The sequence below is a fragment of the Plectropomus leopardus genome, chromosome 15 (genome assembly GCF_026936395.1).
Source record: "Plectropomus leopardus strain MGB_pleo_1.0 chromosome 15, ASM2693639v1, whole genome shotgun sequence".
NCBI classification, from domain to species: Eukaryota; Metazoa; Chordata; class Actinopteri; order Perciformes; family Serranidae; genus Plectropomus; species Plectropomus leopardus.
In genome coordinates this window covers 32,021,812-32,045,155 of record NC_142190.1, presented here as the reverse complement: position 1 = coordinate 32,045,155, position 23,344 = coordinate 32,021,812, and the positions used below count along the sequence as shown (strand labels likewise).

The following is a 23,344-nucleotide window of genomic DNA, read 5'->3' as shown; positions in this document are numbered from 1 at the left end:
CCGTGCTGACTCCACTCACTGGCCGTCCTGTAAATCGCTCTTTTATGGCCCTTGTAATGATCCCCCAGCCGGCAATCTCCACTCCGTCACACTGCAGAGAGAACCTGCCGCTTCTGGCAGCCAACATGGGGGGGGGGGGTGGCTCAGGATGATTGCAGGAGGCAGACATATTTTGACCATGCACACATGCACACACACATGAACAGACACATGCGGTATGTTAACGTTCATAAAAATGCATGCCTTTTCACACCCCATCTACCTTAATCCTGACTTCCTGTGTAAAGGTCATAGACAGAGTCGAAAGGTAGGGTTTTTACCTCTCGAGTTGGCAAGGTCCAACTGTGCACCACGGTACATCGTCAAGGATACACGTTTCCTTATGCAAACCCCTATTCCCTTATAGCGTTAGCCTTTTGCATCATTTATTCCAAATCTGACTGGTAGCCACAAAGCACCAATGACAAGATGGAGCTTATAATTCCCATAGAGCAGTAATACTCAATTTGCAGCCCGTGGGCCAAATCTGGTCCCTGATAGGGTGCCAGGTGGCCCAAACCATTTTCTTATTCACACTAAAATTAAAGTGATTCAAACTGGGAATTGTTTTGTACTTGTAGTTTTCATAAGGTGTCAGAGTGCATAAAACAGCATCGAAAAAGAGCTTGTTTTTAAAAAAAAAAAAGTGTCAGTGAAGGATCCCCAGCAACCCCCCACAACAGAGGTCCTAGCTAAGACCACAGTGTCCTAAAATCTGAGAAATGCCAGAATCCTACAAATTTCCTGGAATCCCATAAATGTCTTACAATCCTAGAAATGTCCAAAATATATAGAAATGTCCTAACATCCTATAGATAATCTAAAATTCTGTAGAAATGTCCTGAAATCATAGAAAGATCCTAAAATACTAATGTTTAAATATCCTAGAAACGTCCTAAAATCCTAGAAATATGCCAAAATCTTAGAAATGCCCTGAAATTTGAGATGTCCTGAGATCCTTGAAACATTTCAAAATCCTAGAAAGGTCTTAAAATACAAGAAATGTCCTAAAACGCAAGAAATGTCCTGAAATTCTGGAAATATTTAAAAGTCTTAGAAATGTCCCAAAATCACTTAAGCAGCTGCTTTGAATGGCCCCTGGCCTCCTGTCATCTTGCAAGTAATCCCTGCTGCAGAGCATCAACACTAAAGCTTATCTCAGAAACCTAAAATGATCCCAGACATATCATGTCCAGTTTACTCAGCTGAACACTTTCACAGCACCTTCACAAAGGCTGAATATCTACAGAAATATTTCATTTACCTATTTGAGCAACAAAATGTCAGCTAGAAAACATTGATATGTATTATTGTAACACTTTCATTTTAATGACTCCATATAACATGATAAAGAACTGTTTGTTGACACGTCTGTGAATGAGCAATGGAAAGAACATAATTGCAGCAGGAAAAAAAAGAAAATGCGAATGTATTTTATGCAAATGATCCACATCAAGCTTTAACAAAGCTGTTGTCTCAATAAAATTCGCACCATGTATGTTAACACGTTTACAGATTTCAGAAACATCATCAACAAAGTCTGCAGTTTCAGTTTAATGTACTTTGCTGCTTGTGAATGTTAATTAGACTCAGTGTCATTAAACAGAAACATGCTTTATTGTTTCTCTTTAACAAAAGAAGCAGCAGAAAGAACAGTGCTGATAAATGAGACATAAAAGCTGCCATAGCTATAAAAAGAATTTGGCTGAATTTGCACAGAAGCAAAGATGCATCATGTGAAACAGAACCAAAAGATTTATCAGAGTAGATTCAGTGGAGAGAACTGTGCATCAATCTACTAATGTGTAGTCACTGTGAAATACAGATTTCTTTTGGTTCACTCCAAGAACATGTATGTATGATCATATTTGATTAAAAAAAAACAAAAAAACAATAAACCTCAGAGCAGAATATGTTGAGTTCAAAAATAGATTTTTAGTAGTTTGCATCCATGAGCTTTACTCAATGAACTTTTTAAAGATCATCTGATATATTTTACTAGAGACAGCTTCTACCATTAAAAAACAACTGTATCTCCATATTTAGACACAGCTGAAAACGATTCCATTGTAACAAGAAACTTTTCTTGATATAGAAACATATCAATGTAAACTCAAACACTGATGTGTGTGTTTATCTGGAAACTTGATGTTTCCTTTTTTCTTTATGTTGCTGAAGCTGGGTAACTAGAGAACATCTTGTGATGGAATCGTGAAGTTGGCATGAACTTATTGTCCCCCCTCTTCTGGCGCTGTTGCTCTGACAACAACCATCTTTGACCTTGACCCTCAATTTGATCTCAACTTAATGACTGTGGAGTTTCTTGACTGCATCTTGTACAGAGATGATGCTGTCATGTGACAAAATCTGTTCAAGGCAGACAGATGGACGACAAAGTGAAAACAATACGAGCCGTTGCAACGCTGTTACTTTTGATAACAGTAGAACTACATTTCCCAACACCACTGACAGGGAGCTGACTGAATAACTACAAGGGCCAAATCCACCACTAGACTCAACGGTCATTTCCTTTTTTATATATGATTTTGTTTTTGGTAATTTTATTGTACTTGTGACTAATTTCCTGCATATTTAAGATTTATTTTTGTGAAGGTTTATATTATTTGGTTGACCTCATTCTGTTACATTCTGTACATTTAAAAAATGATTAATAAATAAACCTTTTACCTTGAAAGGTCAAGGATGATTTAGATGGCAAAGTGATATGAGAGTTGTGAAGTGACGATTCACCTTGCTGTGTGTTCAGTTGAGTTGTTGTCCTACTGATAAAGCGGGCATTTAAGTGACGGAGAACCTGAGAAGAAGTTGTCCCTGTGCTGTTCTTACCCACAGCCCTTAAGTGATTCAGCTATTAGAGTTAAGGCTAGAAGCAGGCAACTTTATGCTAATTTCTTGGTTATTTCTTCTTTAGTTGTGTTCTTCCCATGTTTTTGAGAGAAATCAAGCCAGTTTGCCCAGGGTTAATTTCTGTATTTGCTTTGTTTAACATTGCTTTTAATTTCATGCACAGAGTGCAGTGTTTGTATTTACCAGCTGATATAGGTGTTGCATACTCTGTAGCTCTACCCACAATGCCCCTGGGTCCTCAGGCCCTACAGTGTTACATCTCCTTGACAGCAGATATCTGTGAATAGATGCTCGAGTTAATGCAGTTTTCTGTCTGTGATGTTTATGAAGCAACAAATTGTCATTTAGTCGACGCTCGTTGGCTGACACGTCTTATTCTTCTTTGTTCCTCCATATTAACACAAAGAAAAGGTTAAATTATCTTACCACAGAATTATCCACTTTGTGTAATAAAAATAACACTGCGTCTGAACATGAGAGTAAATAACTTGTTAAGACACCATCTGCAGTGCCGAGGCTCACCCTGTTTGCTCTCAGTTCTAGCCCCCCCCTCTCCTTCACCCCCACCTGGATTCTTCTCCACCCCACCAGCAGACATTAAACAGACGAGGCAGAGGCTCTCCACTCTGCACGTGACCCTCCTGTTTAGTATTCCTGCCACGTCTGGCTGAGGGAGCGGCATTAAATTGGGATCAGGCAGATTAGAGTATAATATAGACGACTATTAAAGGCTGCAAATGAGAGCCATGGGTTAGAGCCTGAGCAGGGGCCCAGCCTGCCTCCATGTCAGCACCGTCCCCTGCAATACACACTCAGCACACACAGACACGCACACAAAGATCCATGTCGACAACAGTGACACACTCTGGAATTAAAAATATGAGAAGAATATAGCAATCATCAAACAACTGCCAATAAGAAAAAAAATTAATATGATATGCATTGCATTCTGTATTTAACCTGTATTTATCCAAGGTTGAGTGGTTTGGATTGTATCCTCTTTTAGCATTTACTTTTATGGTACAAGAAGCTCCACCATTATGCCAGCTTTACTTTTTACGAGGTCTGTCAAAATAATGCTTTCGTTTTGATGAAAAAACAACGCACCATCAGAGTACTGAGTACTGAGCATGTAATATCACCTCGGCCCAAAGCATGTAGCAGCAGTGCACATGTTAACAGGTATGCATGAGCTCAGCTGTGTGTCAGCTGCGGCACATCTAGAGAAACGGTAGCTCGCCGATTTTTTCCGCGTGCTGCGTGCGTTTGTCAGCAGGAGTAGACAGTAAAAATTGTGTTTTGATGATTATATTGACTCTACACCACCTTTTACTTCAGTTTAAATGTCTGTCTCTGACATAGAGATAAGGAAATACAAAGAAGTCTGTTTTACTTCCCTTCCCTGCTTCCATTTCAAAATAAAAGTCCTCTCACAACGTCTCTGTTGACAGAATCCCATCAGTTCTTGACGCAAGGCATTTTATTTATTAATAATTAATATTTGCAGGGCTGTGCTGTTGACAATGCAGGAGCTGCACAACTTCATAAATGAGTGGAACATATGCTTATAAATTTGAACTGAAGTTTTCGAAATACTTTTACGGCAAAATTTGTTGGGTGCGATTAATTTGGATGAATTAATCACAGAACATGTGATTAATTAGTTTAATTTTTCTAATTGCTTGATAGCTCTACTTTTTACATTGAATCAAAGTGTGACTTTAAACAGCATGCCAGCGTTCCATAAGCAAAACATTTGTAAATTGTAACACAACAGCGTCAGCACTAGTGTCATTTCACCCAGACATCGACTCTGCCCTGTAACTATCTTTGCAACAGGCTTGTATGTGTAATACATAACACAAGGCAGGAAAATGATGCAACACTCCAGCCTTAGACAGGTTGTATAAAGGAGCTAGTGACCCGTCTTCAAACTCATATATTCACACCTGGACCTTATCCACAGCTAAGTGATGTCCTGCTGTGGGCGCAGCAGCAGCAAAACATACTTTAGCCACCAAAAAAAATCTATATCAGTTTAAATGTTCCCTATATTTAAATATTGTCTCCTCTTTACCTTCCACAACATGGAGGCAGCGGCAGAGCAGCAGCTCCGCCATTAAGTGGAGTGAAATGTTTCTTCGTGGAGTCTGGTGTTTTTAATATAAGGGCTTCCCATCTCCCCGCCGGTAAGCAGTGAAGATATTCTAAATATAGCATAAACTTAAGATAACACTGACTTTTAAGGTGGCTTCAAACTAATCAATGAAGGCAGAGTTTCCTCAGTACCATTTGATTATATGAATATGACACAGCAGTTTTCTACCCCAAAGTTATTGTAAAAAGTCAGCTGTGATTGTGATTGATGGGCTGAAAGCAACACATAAATTGCACCTTGTTCACCATTATTCAGTTTTTTTTTTAGTTTTTTTTTTTTACTCACAGCAAATTGTTGCAATCAGATACATTTGAAAGATGCTACAATCATATTAATATTCCACACATAGGGGCTTTCATGCAATCCAGAATCTGAGCAGGAAATGCTTGATGCTCACATGATGCTTGCCTCACCAGTTAAAATCTAAAAAGCCTGAGCAAATTGGCTTGTTTTTGGCTTTAAGAAAAGAGAAATGATAAAAACATGATTTTACCTGAAAAAAAAGATAAAATACAATAAAATATAATTGATATAAATAAGAATGACAACTTTTTTTGTAACTAATGTTAAATATATAAATATAATAATTACAAAAATACACTGCTTGTTTTGGCTTTTTTTTTAGTTGAATTCTTTTAAAAACAATTTAATTTAATTTTTTAAAGCAATTTTCAGGTCATTTTCTCATTGCCTTTCACATTTTTTTTTAAGCCGGCACATTTCATAGCAAGATGCTGATTGCTTCACAACAATGTGCTTAGGTTTCAAAATTTTAAATGCTTGTGAAAGGTGTTTAAACACAGCATTTTGATCCAGGTTTCAAACGGTTAAATACTTGTAAAAGGCGTCTGAATGCAGCACAATAGAAGTGATGTCGATCCAGGTTTCAGAGGGTTACATAATATAAGGAAGCAGTCCTGGATGTGCTGTAAAGCTGTGAGCAGTGTTTGAATGACAGTGTCTTGAATTTCAAATCCTGAAATGACCATATCCAAAATAATAATTAGTTCTATGTCACTGCTGTTTGCCTTTTGAAATCATAGAAACATCACAAATAAACTTGGCTTCATTCCTGTGTACAGCTAAAACCAGTGGATGTTATGGATGAAAATAATCAAATATGCCACTAGTAAGCAGCTTACAGCAGTTATATAACATACTGCCAAGAGTCCTTATCATAATTAATTTGACAGGGACGTATTTTGAGAAGTTCCTCTGGGCTTCCTCTGAGTCAAAGGTAACACAAAGGACAGCGTGTGAGAGGATGTAGGCAGAGAGCAGAGAAAGAGTCAGGATGGAATAAAAGGAGAACACAAGTCACCATTTAGGTCTTTGGGGCTAAAATATTCATCTATTCTGAGTCTCCTGTGAGTTTGTGTGTTGTCACTCTGGTCATTAGGGCAGCAGCTTTCTTTCGTGTGGAAATGCTCAATAATTTGGCGTGTGTCACAGCCTGTACAGCAGTGCAGTATGGACCATTGCACCGTATATCTGGGGGATCTTGTGTGAGTGACATTCCCTATAAAAGGCAGATGGTAACAATGTAGGTGACACTGGGAAGCCTAGTGCTGTCACTGGACCATGTCCTATCCACTTAAAGATCTTTTTTTGATCTCGAGCTGAACCTTGCCGTATGTTCAGCATGTCCTTTAGGGAATGTCATGGAGCTGCCATGCTGTTAACAGCACGCTCTGCCCAGTGAGCTAGAGGTTACCCCCAGTTACTCTTTCAAGAGTATGTTCATTCGTCTTTGTGTAGGTAAAAAGACCATAGACAGAGCACTGCACTGGCAACATGGACATGCACCCTGCAGTCAAGGGGGGTGTTTAGCCACAAGCACTTTTTTGTAACCCTTTAAAGCCTGGGCAAATCGTTTTGATTTCTTTCAAAAACATGAGAAGAATGCAGTGAACAACTTATGAAAAAAATGACCCAAAAAGTACAAGTAGATGACATGAAAATGAGCAAAAACTAAATTAATTAATAACATTTAAAAAATGTAAAAGTAAAGGAAGGAAATCAGAGGAAATAACTTAACTAACTGCTTAAAAAATATAATAATTTTGGAAAAAAAACAACAAAAAACTAAATGCATTATTATGATTCTTTCAATTCAGCTCTGGATATTTTGACTAGTTTTTTGCAACTTGTGGGACATTTCTTGCCAAGTTGCTCATGGCCTTTTCTTCTGTGTTTAATCAGGGTTCAAAGGTTTAAATACTTATCAAAGGTGTCTGGCTGCAGTGCAAGTAAAGTGATGTCGATCTAGGTTACATAGGGTAAAGTGGGCAGGAACAAGGGGAAAAAAGAATCTGTTTATATGACATCAGGACATTGTGGTAAACTTCCCACCATCTAACCAGTGACAAGATATCCCTTCTCATCCCCTGGCGAAACACTGCTACATGATGTATTTTTGCATAATGTGGCGGTGTTTTGCCCTTGGGGCTGCTGCTTGAACTACAGGCTGTACTTCCACATTTTTGTAATGCCCACCAACCACCATCAAACCTGCCGCCACCACTCTGTACACAAATAGTACACAGCCAATAGCCAATCAAGAGACAGGCCTCATTCTTTCTCTGTCTCTCAAACTCGGACAGAGAGGAGTCAAATAAAAAAAAAAATGGAGATCAAACAGTAAAACTAAGCAGGGCTGATCGAATATAAACCAGGATCTGTTATTGAGTTTCATATTTCTCGCCTCAGATGTTTTCTGAAACATGTTTTAGCTCACTATTTAACTGTAACATGAGATCTGGCCGGCCAATATTGTTTCACACAGACCAATCCATATTACCTCAGGCGCACAGCATTCTGGTAGTTCTAGTTTTTCTACTTCTTAAGCAAAAGTGTCCTTTTCTCTGTTTTCTATGTTCATGTAGCAGCAATTTCAAAAGTATTTGTATCTTTCTACTGCATACAGCCTAGTTATCTGTCAGTATATCATCATAATACTTTAGAACAGTGAGTGCTTAGTGCAAATAAAGTAACACTGGTGTCAAGTGTCAAAAGAGAAAATCACGCTCGTAGTGTGTCTTTCAAAGTGGAAACTTAAAAACATAAAGAAGCTGAGAAGAGATGCTGCTAGAAACTGGGGAAAAAACAGTATTGTAGCTGAAAGAACAAACACTGACACTCCTCTGATCAATACAAATAATTATAATAATAACTTGCTTTGTATAGCACAGTTCATATGACAAGTGACACTGATTAATAAGTGACAGTGATTAATAAGATGAGAAAAACAGATAGAAGACAAGCGGAAACAGACGAGGGCCAATGGCACAGAACGTATCACCATACTTTTTAGTTCTACTCTGGGGGACAATTAGTAGATCAGATAAATAGAGGATCTTAAGGGTCATCGGAAGTTTGTTCAAAGATTTCTCTGAGACGCCTGAGAACAAAGCATTCCAATGGTCAAGTCTGACATTGTTCTTGATTTTAAAATACCGATTACATATACAGTATGAATGACCAAATTACTTTCAGGAGGTGGAATTATTTTGAGTTTGTAGCTTTTAAACAGTATCTGGATGACCAAGTAAACAACTCCATGGTAAACTGTAATAATGTCAAAAACCTAGTTTTCATGAGGAAACAGATGATGCTATGATGCTACAATTACCACGGTTTCCAGCACATTCTCGATTTACTACAACAAATAATGTTAAAATAAAATAAACAATAATAATAAACAAACAAATAAAATGTAAAAAATATTTTGATGAATGAGCCAGGTGTTGCACTGCAAAACACACAAATTTAGTTGATTAAACAACAATATAATCCTCATTTCAACTACATGTAAAACACTGATTGCAGATTTTTTGTTGTTGTTGTTGTTAACCCTTAAGAATCAAGAAACAAGGAGTTTATATCAGCACATCCAGCTTTGATAGAGAGCTCACACCCATTGTTTTTGTCTGTGATAAGGCTTTCTGGGACATGTAGGAAACATCAAGTTGACATAAAAGTAGAGCAGACAAGTTAGTGGCTGCAGCAATTTCATAAATTGTAAAACACAAAATGTCCCAAACTCCTACAATGCATGGATGACCTTTTTGTGTAACTTAAATGCTGTGAGAGATATTAAGATTTTTTAAAGCTCCCATTATGGCTTGATGCACTATTTCCTGGTAATACACAATCAATCATGTAGGCATAAATTAAGATGGAAGACAACATCTGTAGAGGGTTCCCATGGTCATGGAAAACATGGAAAAGTCATGGAATTAATGAAAATCATTGAAAGTTTTGGAAAAGTCATCAAATTTTGTTGTGTGTAATGAAATTGTTGCTGTAATCTGCAGTGGATTACCTCCTACGTTATAAATGCAAAATGTATTTTTTGTAGCTGTCGACCTAACATTTTTTCTGGGTTCATCTCCCATCATGTATATCCTTTTCCTGTAATTATGTATGAACAGTGTTTAAATCTGTTATGTTTTAAAACACACAAGGCAGTTTTTGTTTTTTTTACGGGTCCTTGAAAAGTCATAGAAAAGTTTTGAAATTTTGTCCATGAAAACATGAGGAAACCCACTGACACATATTGTTCCTGTCCGTCTTTCTCCTCAGACATCCGTTGTTCCCACTGCTGGCGTTGTTGTTTGAGAAATGTGAGCAGGCCACGCAGGGATCCGAATGCATCACATCAGCCAGCTTTGACGTGGACATTGAAAACTTTGTGCACCAGCAGGAGAGAGAACACAAGCCCTTCTTCAGTGAAGACCCAGAGCTGGACAACTTGGTAAGCTTAACTCTGTGACATACAGAGCAAACATTAACCCAACATGGGCTTTGATTTTCAGAAGTCATTATATTGTGGTGCTTCTTTGGCGACATCACTTGTGTGCTGCTTCAGACACCTTTTGCATGTATGTAAACCACTGAACCCTTAGCAGAAAAGACAATGAATGAATAAATGACTTTATTTCGAACTAAAAAATTAAAACATATTATAAACACAAACAAAAAACAAAAGTACAGTGTCTAAAAAAAGAGTAGGTAAAAGTAACTTATATATATCCCTATCCCTTTCTTACTTTTTCTTGTAACTCATGTATTATTTCAATAAATTCCCAAATTTATTTCCAACTTAAGTACAAACAAACCACCAGTTTACTTACCAGCCAAATAAATAAATAATTACCCCAGGTTTAATAAATAACTAATCCATGTTTTAATGAGCTTTGTGGCAAGAAATGTCCTACAAATCACAAATTAGTAGACTTAGAAAATAAATAAAAAGCTTTGGAAAAAATATAACTATATTTAAAATGATCAGAGCATGTATTTAAAATTAGTTTTTATTTAAAAAAAAAAAAATCATGTCACTACTTTCATTTTACTTTACCATTTTTTAAATTTTATTTTTATTCATTTATTTTGATTGGTTGGTTGTGGTTATTTTTTATGTCTTCATTTGTAAATTTTTTGCTAATTTTCAGGGAATTTTCTTGTACCCTCTTTGTTTTTTTATTATTTTTATTTATTTATTTTTTACTATTCTCTTGCCACTTTCTTTGTCATTTCTTCTTATGTTGCTTATTGCCCTCCTCCCTTGTTTTTTAAAAGAAATCAAGCCAATTTGCCAGGTTTCAAATTAAGGTGCCTGCTCAATAGAAATGAAGAATAAGAGAGAAAACAACGACTTATGGTGTAGAAATGCCAGTTTGTGTGTTTGCAGTGCATCCCATCATTACTACTCCTAATCATTCCCTCCTTTTTCATGTAATCTTTCTCATCCTCCCCCTGCACTTCCCCTCACACAACTGCCAGCAGTAATTACAAATTAAGAGAAGGAGGATGCTGATCATGTTCACTGAGAAAAAGGTGGGGAGGAGTTGAAGGCAGACAGAGACAAAGACAGAGACAAGGGGGAAAAAAGTGCACTCTTGCCATTACAGTGCTTGGGACGGCAGGCCGACAAGTGCTGAACAGTCAATTAACTCTGCATCTGTGTGTTTTATGAGGCACTGGGTACGGGCATCCCTCCCAGAGGGCACTAACTCTTCCACAGGACAGTAATGTTACACTGGGCCTGACTGGCTGCAATGGGCAAAGAGTTACTGGTCCCTTGATTAAGTGAGCGCAGTTTAATTAGCTGATTTATCTCCTCCTTGGCCAAGCACTTTTCTGTCCATTCTGTTGACCTTGAGTGGTGACTTTGACAGAGAGCACTACGGAGTGCTGCACAGACTGGAGAAAAGTCACACTGTTGATGGTCAGATAACTGCAGAAGAAAAGAAAATTCATATTTACATGGATACTGTATGTTAACTGCAGGATTCATGCCTAAAAACATGGAGGAACTACTGAGGTTGGACTAGTGTTAAAATGTTCATATCGGTTTGATATCATGCCAAAGACCAGAGCAGGCCAGTTTACTGAATTGTCCCACATGGTTCAGTAGTCAGTCCTGAGTGGGATACAATGGCACCGTGTCCCATCAGAATACAAGCATCTAACCAGTGTGCAAATTATCGCTGGCAATCAGGGGGTCCCTCCTATTTAATGCTCCAGTGTTACAGTCTTACACAGATTCATGACGCAATATACAAGATTATAACAACTGCATATACATGCTTAACACATACATCACCAAGGCTTGTATCATTAACAATAAGGCCATTCACACATCTACACAACCCACATAACTATGCTCTGCTGCTACAGCAAATCCGCTCAGCACCTTTGCGTTTCTTGTGCACACACACATGCACTCAACCTGACATAAGCACACAAAAATGTTTCTGTACAAATTTTCACCTCAAGCACAGCAGGTGTTCACTCGCTTATGCTCGGAGCTGCCACCGCATCTCTGTCTCAACCAAAGTCAACGAACTTTGCCTTCTCTTTGACATTTGATATTTTCCCAACTCGTAGCTAGGCTTACTGAGTCCACACTTTTTAACCAAGTGTAACCATGTTGAGGCGGAAAATTGTCTGCTGCTTTCAGGCTGTATGGCTGGGTTACGTTAGGTCATAGTTTATGGATCATTTGAAACAGCGCAACCCATAGAGGGAGCATTTCCTAGAGGCAATATTTTTGTGTATTCTTATTTGCAATAAGTAGTTTGCTATTTCAATAATTACTACAAACACAGTGAACTTTCAAATGGCATTTTCAGTAAGAAATAGTTGTTTTAAAGATTTTTCAAGAGACCCCCCCAAAATGTTGCAGTTAGGGCTTTCAGGGTGTCTCTAGTGTCAATCAAGGGGTCTCAGACCCCCGAGACCCTCGTGCATCGAAGCCAGCGTCTAACTATCATAAAACATTGCGTAACACCAGAGATCTGTGTCCACACTGAATCAGCTCAATCTGCACCTCTGTTACTTCATGTAAACAAACCACATAGCTATCAGCTGTGTGCTGGAGATCAGACTGGAGATGTAAAAGATGGATGTGTAGTCTACCTGCTATCTTCCTCCATTTGTACCATCACTTTTTAAATCAGAAAATACATGTCTAATATTGTGATATATTAATGGGAAATTATATACAATATAGCCAACATTAAGTAATGCTAGCCTAGCTTGTTTTTAGCGATGGTCATTTACCTCAGTAGAAACTTTTAGCTTCCCTGTGATCTCCCTCCCAAAATACTCTGTGTTTAGGTTTTTATAATGAAAAAAAGGAGGTTTCATACAAATGTTTCCTCATTTCAAAAGTCTGCATAAAATAACACAGTAAACATGTACAAAATAAACTGTCAAAATAGATTCCAGCAATAAGCAAAGCAAAGCAGGTTCGGGATCAGAAATCACTCTGTATTCGCTTCTGTTAAATAGATTTACCATATTTAAATTACTGTGCAGAGGTTTAGGGCAACAACTACAAAAGTTAATTATGTTTTCTTTCTGTTTTCCAAAAAAGAGCAATACAGATCATTCACAATGCCGGGTATCTGGATCACATTAACTCATAATTCATACAGTCAAAACGATTGAAATTTACAGATCTTCTGGACTTTCAAATGGCACAAATAATTTTTAAGGCTAAAAATACTGCCACTAAATATTAAAAAAATGCTGAGTGATTGAGAGTGGTTCCAATTAAAGGGGAAATTTGAATTTCAAAACTAACAGCGTTTGTACCAGCATGACATTTTTGTATACAAATCTGTGGAGTGAAACTATGGACGTTTTAATGTGAAGCTAAAGCAACATCCAAATAAAAACCAGTTTTAAATAATGCAAAAATCAGGATTTTCAGCAGGTACAGGAATGTACAGAAATATTTATTTTTACTAGTTATCTAGAAATTGTAGATTTAGATTTTGGGTATGTGGTTTTTTGCCATAGACTGTAAATAAAGATGGACGACACGCTCCCACTAACACCCGCTGTGCTGAAGTGAGGTAAAAATATCTGGGATACAAGTGTTGCCATCTTGCGAGGGTGATGTCATTGACAGCCCTGCATTGCAGATGTCTGCAATGGGGAGTTCCCATCCAAACACCCGTCCGACCAATCGTGAGCAGCCCCATTGAATGCGAGCACACGGATTGGCTGTCATGGCTGTCAATCATGGCAGGAAAGCCACTTTTGTATAATTTAACTCATTAAAACCGAACTTATAAAAACAATCACTTGAACAAACATTAGAGTGATGAGAACTACCTTCAGAGACAGAAACTATTTTTGGGAAAAATGTTTTTGGCATTTACTTTGAGTTTTTATTTTGCCCTGTGTCCATTCACTAACATAGAGGGGTGGGCTTTATGACTTATACTGCAGACAGACACCAGGGGGCGTTACAGATTGAATAATCTCACTTTGGGGGAGCTGTCAAGTCGTTCATCTTTATATACATTCTATGGTGTATGCATATATGTTTAGTTAATTAGAGTTTAGGTTTAAATTAATAAGGAAGCTGGTTAATTAAAATTTAATGAGTTATGGAGGAGGGGTGGGATTAAATACTTCTTACACCTTTTCGAATATGTAAACCAGATCATTATGTGTAACCATTTATTTTGCTTTATGTTTTTAGTTGTCTGTAAATATTACTTTTATTTGTGTGTCTGCTTGTTTGTATAATAATTTCTTTATTTTCTTTTTTACATGTTTAAAATCATCAGATCAGATGTTTTGCTGAAAATAAGCCACTTAATTTGTTTAAATATTAATAAATATTATAAAGCCGGCCCAACAGACAGAAAGTGGAGAAGCTTCACGTTTAACCTCTTAGCATCACATATTAGAGGCTGGATCTTTGGGAGAGTGAAGGATGAAAGGATAAGGACTTGATTGTGCTCCTAGTAGTTTCGGACACACATTGGCAAAATACTAAATATAGGTTGTTAAGAAAATGTGTGCAAGCAAGCCCAGGGGTCACTTCCACCAAAGTGAAATCTAAATTTCAGTTGTGAGGACAAATGCTGTGGTCAGATGTGTGTTTTTCCAGGGCTAATGTGGGTGATCCTCTGTGCATTTGTATAATTTAGAGCACATTTTTATCCATTCATTTTGACCTCATGATATCTTGGGAGATATCTCATTTGTTTTGTTTTGTTTTATTTCTTTGTCTCAAACAGCCTGCAACTTTATTTTAAAAAATGTTGCAAATTCAGTAGCAACTTCGCTAATTTGTAAATCATTTTAGATTTGATGTTAATTAATGGACAGATTAATGTTTCAAATTATTTATTTATTTACTTATTTACTTTTTTATTTTTTCTGAGGGTGAATGCCTCTGATTTTTTTCCGTCATAGTCCCACCAGCATGGCTGAAATACCTCAACAACTATTTAATGGATTGCCTTGAAAATTGATACAGATATTCATAGTGCTCAGAGGATGCATCCTTATAGTTTTTATGATATACTGATTTCCTGACTTTTCATCTAACACTGCCTACAAGTCAAGTATTTACTTTGGCCCAACAGTTTTTTTGGTTTGGTTCATGAAAAACCCAGCAGCCTGATCTGTACTTTGTGTTTAGTGCTAATTAGCAAATGTTTCTACATGCTACAGCACCCAGCTTAGATAGATGGTTAACATTGTAAAGATCATTTATTTCTGTAAAAATCAGCGTAACGGGGTTCAGTTCGTGGGTGGGGGCCCTTCTGTGCAGAGTTTGCATGTTCTCCCCGTGTCTGCGTGGGTTCTCTCCGGGTGCTCCGGCTTCCTCCCACAGTCCAAAGACATGCATGTCAGGTTAATTGGTGACTCTAAATTGCCCTTAGGTGTGACTGTGAGCGTGAAAGGTTGTCTGTCTATATGTGTCCAGCCTGCGATAGTCTGGCGACCTGTCCAGGGTGTACCCCGCCTTCCGCCCGGTGACAGCTGGGATTGGCTCCAGCCCCCCTGCGACCCTTACGAGGACAAGTGGTTATGGACAATATATGAATGAATAATCAGCATGCTAAGATTGTGATTTTGAGTATTCAGGTAGCATTTAGCTCAAAGTAGCAATATGCTTCATGGAGACACACAGAGCCATTAGCATAGCTGTAGACTAATAGACTTGTTCCACTTTTAAACTCCTTGACATTTACATTAGACCTATTTCTGTATATTTTGTGGAAAAATAAAGCTCATTTAATTCTATTCGATAAATTCAAAGAGGTATTTCCTCCTAAAAAATACCTTAAACTTTGGAAAAAAATGCATGAATTGTGTTTTAAAATTAAAAGCAAAAAAAAAAAGAAAAAGATGATTTAGTTGCGTAGTATGTGGTGACTTTGATCTATTTCTGGTTTGTCTCTGTTTCCTCCAGATGGTAAAAGCCATTCAGGTGTTGCGAATCCACCTATTAGAGTTAGAGAAGGTCAATGAGCTCTGTAAAGATTTCTGCAACCGTTACATCACCTGCCTCAAGACCAAGATGCACAGCGACAATCTCCTTCGTAACGACCTGGGAGGACCCTACTCTCCATCACACACCAGTCTCAACATGCAGCAGGTCAGTCGTGGTCTCTGTGGATCCCCAGTTCTTCTATGGTATTTCTCTCTAAGTAGCATTTCCCAAGAAACCACCATTGATCAGCAGCTAGATTTTTGCTTCTGGGAGTGTTTCAGTCACAAAGAGTAGAGTTACCTCTTCACATTTGCTCACTAGTGTCTCTCTGTGATCCCCCAGGAACTAATTCAGACCTCCTCTCCATCCATGACCTCTGTCTCCAGCTCTGTTAACCCTTCAGGGATTGTGGTGCCCGCCGGGGGTCTGCAACAGGGCAATGTCGCCATGACTACCATCAACTCTCAAGTGGTATCAGGTAAGCATGTGATCACATACAAACATCAAAATATAGGAACTCTGACACATACACATGCAATATTTATTTAGTAGTGTCATTTTAGTATTTCAAGTTTGAATATGAAATTTAACCCTTTAAAACCTGGACCGCCATCACTTTTGCTGTGCTGCGATTACACTTCACAAGTATTTAAACCATTGAGCCCTGAGCAAATTGGTTAGATTTCTTTTGATAACATGAGGAAAAGCCAATGTGCTTTAAAATTTAAATATATTTACAATTAGAATAATTAGATGTTTAAAATCATTTAACATAATTATCATATTTTTTAGCACTTTTTTAGGTCATCTCATTTTTTTTTTTTGTTTGTTTTTTTACTTGTCAGCTCTTTGTATATATATTTTTTTGACATTTTATTACTTTCTTGCTATTTATTCGGTCATTTCTTTATAAGTTGCACATCACCTTCTTCCCATGTTTTTTTTAAAGAATTCAATCTTACTTGTCCATGTTTCAAGGGGTTAAATGCAGGGAACAACTGAATTTCTCATATTCCCCGTTAATAGTAAAATCCGCTAATAATATCCATGGGACTGTGATTGGTTCAGGCCTCTCTGGTCAGACAAGTTTCACTTCACACAGACAGTGGAGCTTCTTTATTCAGACGTATTATGATTTTTTTAGGTTTCATGGTCACACCTGCTTTTACTAAGCACCAATTTTTTTCACAATTCCTCTATTACCAGTAAATGGAAACATATTGTCTAAAATCTCTAAATCTTTCATTTTCAAATGGACTACTTTTTTTTTATTTGCCAGCACTGACCTGCAGTACTGTCTGAATGCATGGTGGAAGATTTGTGACATTCTGATACTCAAAAGTTACTGGTCTTAGTTCATCCTGTCATTGTCAGGGGAAAACACAGAATCAAAAGGTAGAGAAATTATGTTTGAAACTCCAAGTTTTAGAGTGAATACCACAGATGTATAAAGAGACCTTGATGCAGCCTTGGAGACAGGACCCAGATAATACCTACAATAGATGCCCTGTGGTGCATGAAGCCAAAATGTTCAGTTGAATTGTATGAAATTACCTGGATGGTCGGTACTGCTTTAGCATTGTTTGGCCCATACAGCAGTTATTGTAGACTTCTGCAAGCCAAGTTGGCTGCTTCCTGTTTAGCGTTCCCCTAACGTAAATGTGGATAAATTAGTTTAAACATATGGCTCTTTAACACTTTCTAGATATTATCCCTAAAAACTGATCAAATACTGATAGTGAAAAGATTCATTTGCAGTCACTCCAGAAAATGTATCGACTGATTTACAAAAGTCTCTTTTTCAATATTCGGGGGAAAAAAGGGCTCCATGGAATCATATGACAGACTTGTAATTGCAAGTCTGTAATCTTTCTTTTTTTATTCCAAATTTGTAATCCCACTGTTTGGCCTCCATGAAAGTTGGGAGCTGCTGATGACAGCTGTATGTCTGCCATAGACCTGATGACAAAGCTAAATTAACCCAGATTTTGTTATGTGCGTTGGATATTAAAAACTTCTTAGATGTCCCAAATCTTAACCAATCAGAACTGAACAATCTAAATTGAATTCCTTCTATGTGACCCAGCGTCTTTCGCTCCTCCTGTCCAGTCACAAAGGATGGGGTATGCAACATGGGAGTAATATCTGACTCTAAACTTTTGTTTGAAAATCAAGTGAAAGGGTAGATCATGCTCGCTCCAGCTGAGCCCTAACCGAGATTATATAATTTTTAACTCATAGCTTTTGAGACAGTATTTCATGCTTCCATGCACTGTAGTTTAGACTACTGCAATTACCTGTATTCATGTTTTAGTTATAAAGAATCATAATTTCATTTTCCATCTTATCCAAAGTGCTGCTGCCCAGCTGAAATAGCTTATTTTAATTCTAATTTACTCCATTTGATATTTTTCATCATTTGTATTGTGTGTCTTTATTAATGTTCTTCTCCTCTGCCTTGTTATTTTGTTAAATGTTACAATTTCTCTTAGTCAGAGAAGGCTTTAGTAAGTTAAGGCTTCTGTCTTTCATCATGTCCTGACCTTATGTTACCTTACCTTAGGTGCCGTGTGTAGACATGATATTTTGCAGGAAGTACACTGGTATTTCCCTGTGATAGTCACAGAGATAGCTTTTTCCATAAATATGTATATATATATATATATATATATATATATATATATATATATATATATATATATATATATATATATATATATATATATATATATATATATATAGATAGATAGCTAGATAGCTAGATAGATAGATAGATAGATAGATAGATAAAGAATAATAGAACTTTCATTCTTAAATTAGGGCTTCTATCTTTCATGTCATCACCTCCTGACCTTATGTTACCTTACCTTACATGTGGCACAAATATGGTATGTTGCCGTAATAACGACGTACTTTACCACGAATTCCCATGTCATGGCCACAGGAGATCATGGTTTGTATCATCCCAGATATGTCGATCTAACATACGCAGCAGAATAGGTAAAAAAGTTATTCTTATTGCTGTAGAAAGCTAAGGCTTCCATCTTCCATTACATCTCATAATGATGTCATTGCGCCACGTGACCTGCGGTGCATATACATGCAGTGGCACCAGAGGAATTAATGATGAATCCATCACAATTTCTTTGCTCTCTGCTCATAAAAATGAGCATATATCCAAAACTAAATAATGTACATAGTTCACATAACTTATGGATTGTTAAGAAATATTTAGTGCATGTTTCTACATTTAAAAATCTTTTAGATCAATGTGTTTTGTGTGTTTATTTTATAAAATCGAATAAAATAAAACGTCCAATATTTGTATTTTGTTTTCAATGACACAAGTTCCATAGTTTTATCAAGTATTATGGTTAACTGACTTACATAACCTTTTAGCTTAGGTTGTATAGATATTAGAGATATGAAGCATTTGCAGATACTTCAAGAAATGACATCACATAAGCAAAAATACCAATGTAGGCCCTGATTGACCATTTCTATTGCAGAGTTAATTAGAGCACTTGAGTTGTGATGAAATGACATTTGAAACTGACAAGCTGACACTCGAGGTGTGGAACATTAAATAGTTTACTGCCTCCCCACTGCTGGCCTGTTTTTGTCAACATTAGGCAGGTTTCCATTAACCCTAAAACTGCACAAACTGAAACTGCAAATATAAACTATGTCTACTGGAAACGCGTCAATTTCGGGAAAAAAACTCCCATTTGTCGCAACAGTTTTGACGCTCGCATGAGGTGGTATTTCAGGCGATTTGAAAAGGCTGTATTTCACAAAACTGCAATGGAAACACTTGAAACTGGCTTTTATAGGTCATATGATGCTATGGCTATGTGCTAGGAACTGGCTCCTTCATGATGCAGCGGGAGCTACAAGAGCTGTTATTGCATCACATAACTCTTCAAAAGTTGAGCAGATCATCCAGAAGTTTTGAATCAAAAATTCCTCTGTGAATTGTGGACTATCACCTCCCAGAAATTCCTCATACGTGGCCTTTCCATTACCATGCTTCTTGGAATGGTATCACCAGAGGAGAAGTTGCAGAACATCACTCAATGGAAACACAGTCATTGTGTTTAACTGACATTTCAAAAATATTGCTTAAGTGTTGAACAAATCTGTAATTGAAACCTGCCTTTTGTTCAACACTTACATCTCCGAGAATAGATGACTCCATACGACTTCAAAATGATTTAGGAAAAAAAAAGTGTGGGAAAATGGTGCAATTATTTAGCCAATGAGACAGATCTTTCACAATCACTGTTTGTTTCATGTATATTAACCTACTGTAAATTAGGAAAAATTTCCCTTACGCTTTAAATATCCCATGGCCTTATATTTATCTGTTTGTTTGATTTTTTTTCTGTTTGCTCTGCTCCTTATCTGTTTTTATTTTTCCACTTATTTTCCCTGTAATGTAAAAAAAAGTTGTTGTTTTTTAAGTAGTTTGCTACCAGGTATCAACTATTTGTTGATACCTGGTAGTATTTATCATGACTTAATAATCCATACTGTCAAATATGTGTAGGAGGTTTTGTTTAGAAAAATAAGTTTTGTTTTTAATTTCAACCATTTACTGAATATGTACGGTGGCCATTCTGATGTTGTTGTTTTTGCTCATGTTTTTATTTTGTTGTCTTATTTTTATTTACCATGTTTGAAATAAAGATATTTAAAAAAAAACAAAAAAAAAACAACCTTAACACTAAGCCCAAGCGTAAACAGTACACTCCATTCTGCAATGGATCATAAAATTTTAATGCTACAGATTTAATGTTCTCAAAAAGCATCTGCGGTGACGGAGCTTTGTGTAAATGTGTGTCCAATCCATGATAGTATCCTTCACAAGGCGCTTGGCGGATAGTTTCTTCTAATGTCAAGCCTGTACAGTGAAATGTTAATCCTGCCCTCTGGAAATCCCTTTAAACCCAAAATAAATCAATATCTGCCTTTGATCACTACACACTGAAGAGCTCAAACAGACTGTGATAAGAGTGTCTTGATCAAGACTAATTAAGCCAGAAGCAAAAACACACTCCCTTCTTCTTTTTCTGTTTTTTTTTCTGGGTTAAAGGACATTGACGCACCTTGAATTTAATCATTTCGTCTCTTGTTTGCCTTGTTGTTGTTTGCGGGGCTGACAAGAAGTTAATAAGGCTCTGGTGGTAGTGTGAGATGTGGCTGCCAGTAGCTGCTGAAGCCACTTGATACTCATGACGGCAAATTATCCCCTCAGGTGGGACCCTGTACCAGCCGGTTGCCATGGTGACATCGCAAGGGCAAGTGTTAACGCAGGCGCTGCCGCCGGGAACCATTCAGATCCAGAACTCACAGGTAAAGCCGTGTGACCGCTGATGCTTTGGCTGGCACCTTGATTTCCTCCCTGCACCCTCTCCACCAACTCTCAATTTGTTATTATTAAAAGGAGCCTCTTTGCACCTCACAGAAACCCCCCTGGGCGCCTTTCATTGTCTCTGTCTGAACTCAGCCCCCCCCCCCGCTGACAGACAAAATGGAAATAGTTTATTCCCATGATGTTTTGGGGCACCTCAGTGATCCTGACAGGTTCCACTGTGAGGGAAAGTCATGTGAGGACATGCACTAAAAACTGCATCTAGACTGTAGATTAAATATTTTTATGACGTGATTTACACAAATGCAGGAAATCAAACTTAGTTCACAACATTTTCACTTACCTTTTACCAGAATGGTCTCAGTAAAGTGCCACATCCTTTGAGAAAGGAAAAAAAATCTACAGTTTTGTGGGATTATTATAGACAGGAAATATTATGACCACAAATGTTTTATCTCCTTCCCACGAAAGGCCTTAAGACAGTCAAACCCACATGAATGCCTGGAATTGGATTTTTTACGACACAAGGACACATTTGTGGTTTTAATATTTCCTTTTTTTCCACCTCAAAGGCTTCTGCAGTTATTTCAGGATTTTTGGGACACTCACTGTATCCTTTGTCTTGTGATGAATAAGCCTCGTGCCTGTTTTTAGTAATCAATTACAACTGAAAGCCACAGCATTCAAAAGAAGAAACTGTTTTAGGGTGTTTTCACATATAGGCCGTTTTAAATGAACCAAACTCAGTCCTCTTAACATTGGGAAGTGACAAAACATCATCTTGAATATTAGCAATAAAGGAAACTGGAAAATAATTGCCTTAAAAAAGGAAAGTAAATATAACTATTAATCCTAATTTATGTTTATTTTATATCTTAGTGTTAAGTTTACTGGAAATGTAGTTGTAATCAATTTTGTGAAGTTAATTCAACTTAAAAGTAACAGAAATAACCTTGTTCTTTTCTAAGTGTTTGAAACCTCAGTAAGTCAAGTTAGTCTGACCTGACATGGTCATGACAAGGAGGATTTTGCCACTGATGAATTTAGAAGATCTGCGAGTTCTGTTTTGTTAACATGTGTAAGAAAATACAGGTATAACTGTCTAGTTTTTAACCAGCGTAATACATATATTTAGAACAGTAAACGTGGTTTACTGAATGTTGCTAAAACTTAGAAAGATTAATTGAATAAAACTTTTTATTTTGAAGTTGCAACAACTTCACAAAATTAAGTAAATGTTACTAAATTTTAGTTAAACTTAACAATTAGATATAAAGTTTAAAAAAACTAAGACTAATAGTTATATTCATGTACATTTCATGAGGCAGTCAGTTTTCTAGATTTTTTTAAGTGAAGTCAACTTTTCTTCGATTTTACAGTTAGTAACACTGCTTAGAGTGAATGTTTTGACGTAGTTTGCTGAGCAGCATGGTTGAAGGCCAAAAGCACTGACAGCTAAGGGGCCATTTACACAGCAATGATTCTTGCATGAAACTTTCGTTGCTATTTGACCTTTTATTCACACAACAGCAGTGTTTTTGGGGCCTGAAAACTTTCAAAACCAAATTCCAGAGTGTAATCTTTTGTAAACGCAACCCCTTCTGTCACCATGTAATCTGGCAATGCCCAGATCGTGTGAGAACTGTGAGGTTACGGCCGCACTTGGCGCACGTGCATGGTGTTCTTCTGTGGTGTGTCATTACGTAGCTATACCGCAAACTACTGGCCTGGCATGCATACTACAGCATTTTCTATAGTTTTTGTGGATCTGTGATCGATGTCACAATGTTGTCATATGAACGCAGATTTGTTGAGTGCAAAGGAAAGACTTTTCTGTTTTTAGTAGGGCCATTCTTGTCTGAACATGTCCTAAGAGCACTTGTGTTTTCATGAAGTTCTTCTCACACTTCGCTAGTGTTAGGCAAACAGCCAAATTAGAAAACCACTGATAGGCCTCATGTGTAAATACAGTGCACTTTATTTTTAAAAATCATCCGCTCATCATGTTTTATCTCTAAATGATGAGTCAGAGTGGATTTTACACTTGCTTACTTGTACTTGTGGAACTCCACTCTTAACATGTCATCACAGCTGAGTATAGAATGGTAAATGGACCTGCATTTGGATAGCGCATTTGTAGTCTTTCAACTGC

General features: G+C 37.3%; 1 protein-coding gene across 4 annotated transcripts in view; it reads left to right on the top strand.

The window, feature by feature from the left end:
• Positions 1-23,344, top strand: part of pknox2 (pbx/knotted 1 homeobox 2) — a 165,355-nt gene that overhangs the window by 123,973 nt on the left and 18,038 nt on the right. For all 4 annotated transcript variants that reach the window (XM_088088366.1, XM_088088365.1, XM_088088362.1 and 1 more), the window contains 4 exons: positions 9,650-9,821; positions 15,798-15,983; positions 16,161-16,296; positions 21,076-21,173. In XM_088088366.1, the coding sequence (XP_087944492.1) occupies positions 9,650-9,821; positions 15,798-15,983; positions 16,161-16,296; positions 21,076-21,173 (592 nt within the window). The remainder of the gene's footprint in view (positions 1-9,649; positions 9,822-15,797; positions 15,984-16,160; positions 16,297-21,075; positions 21,174-23,344) is intronic.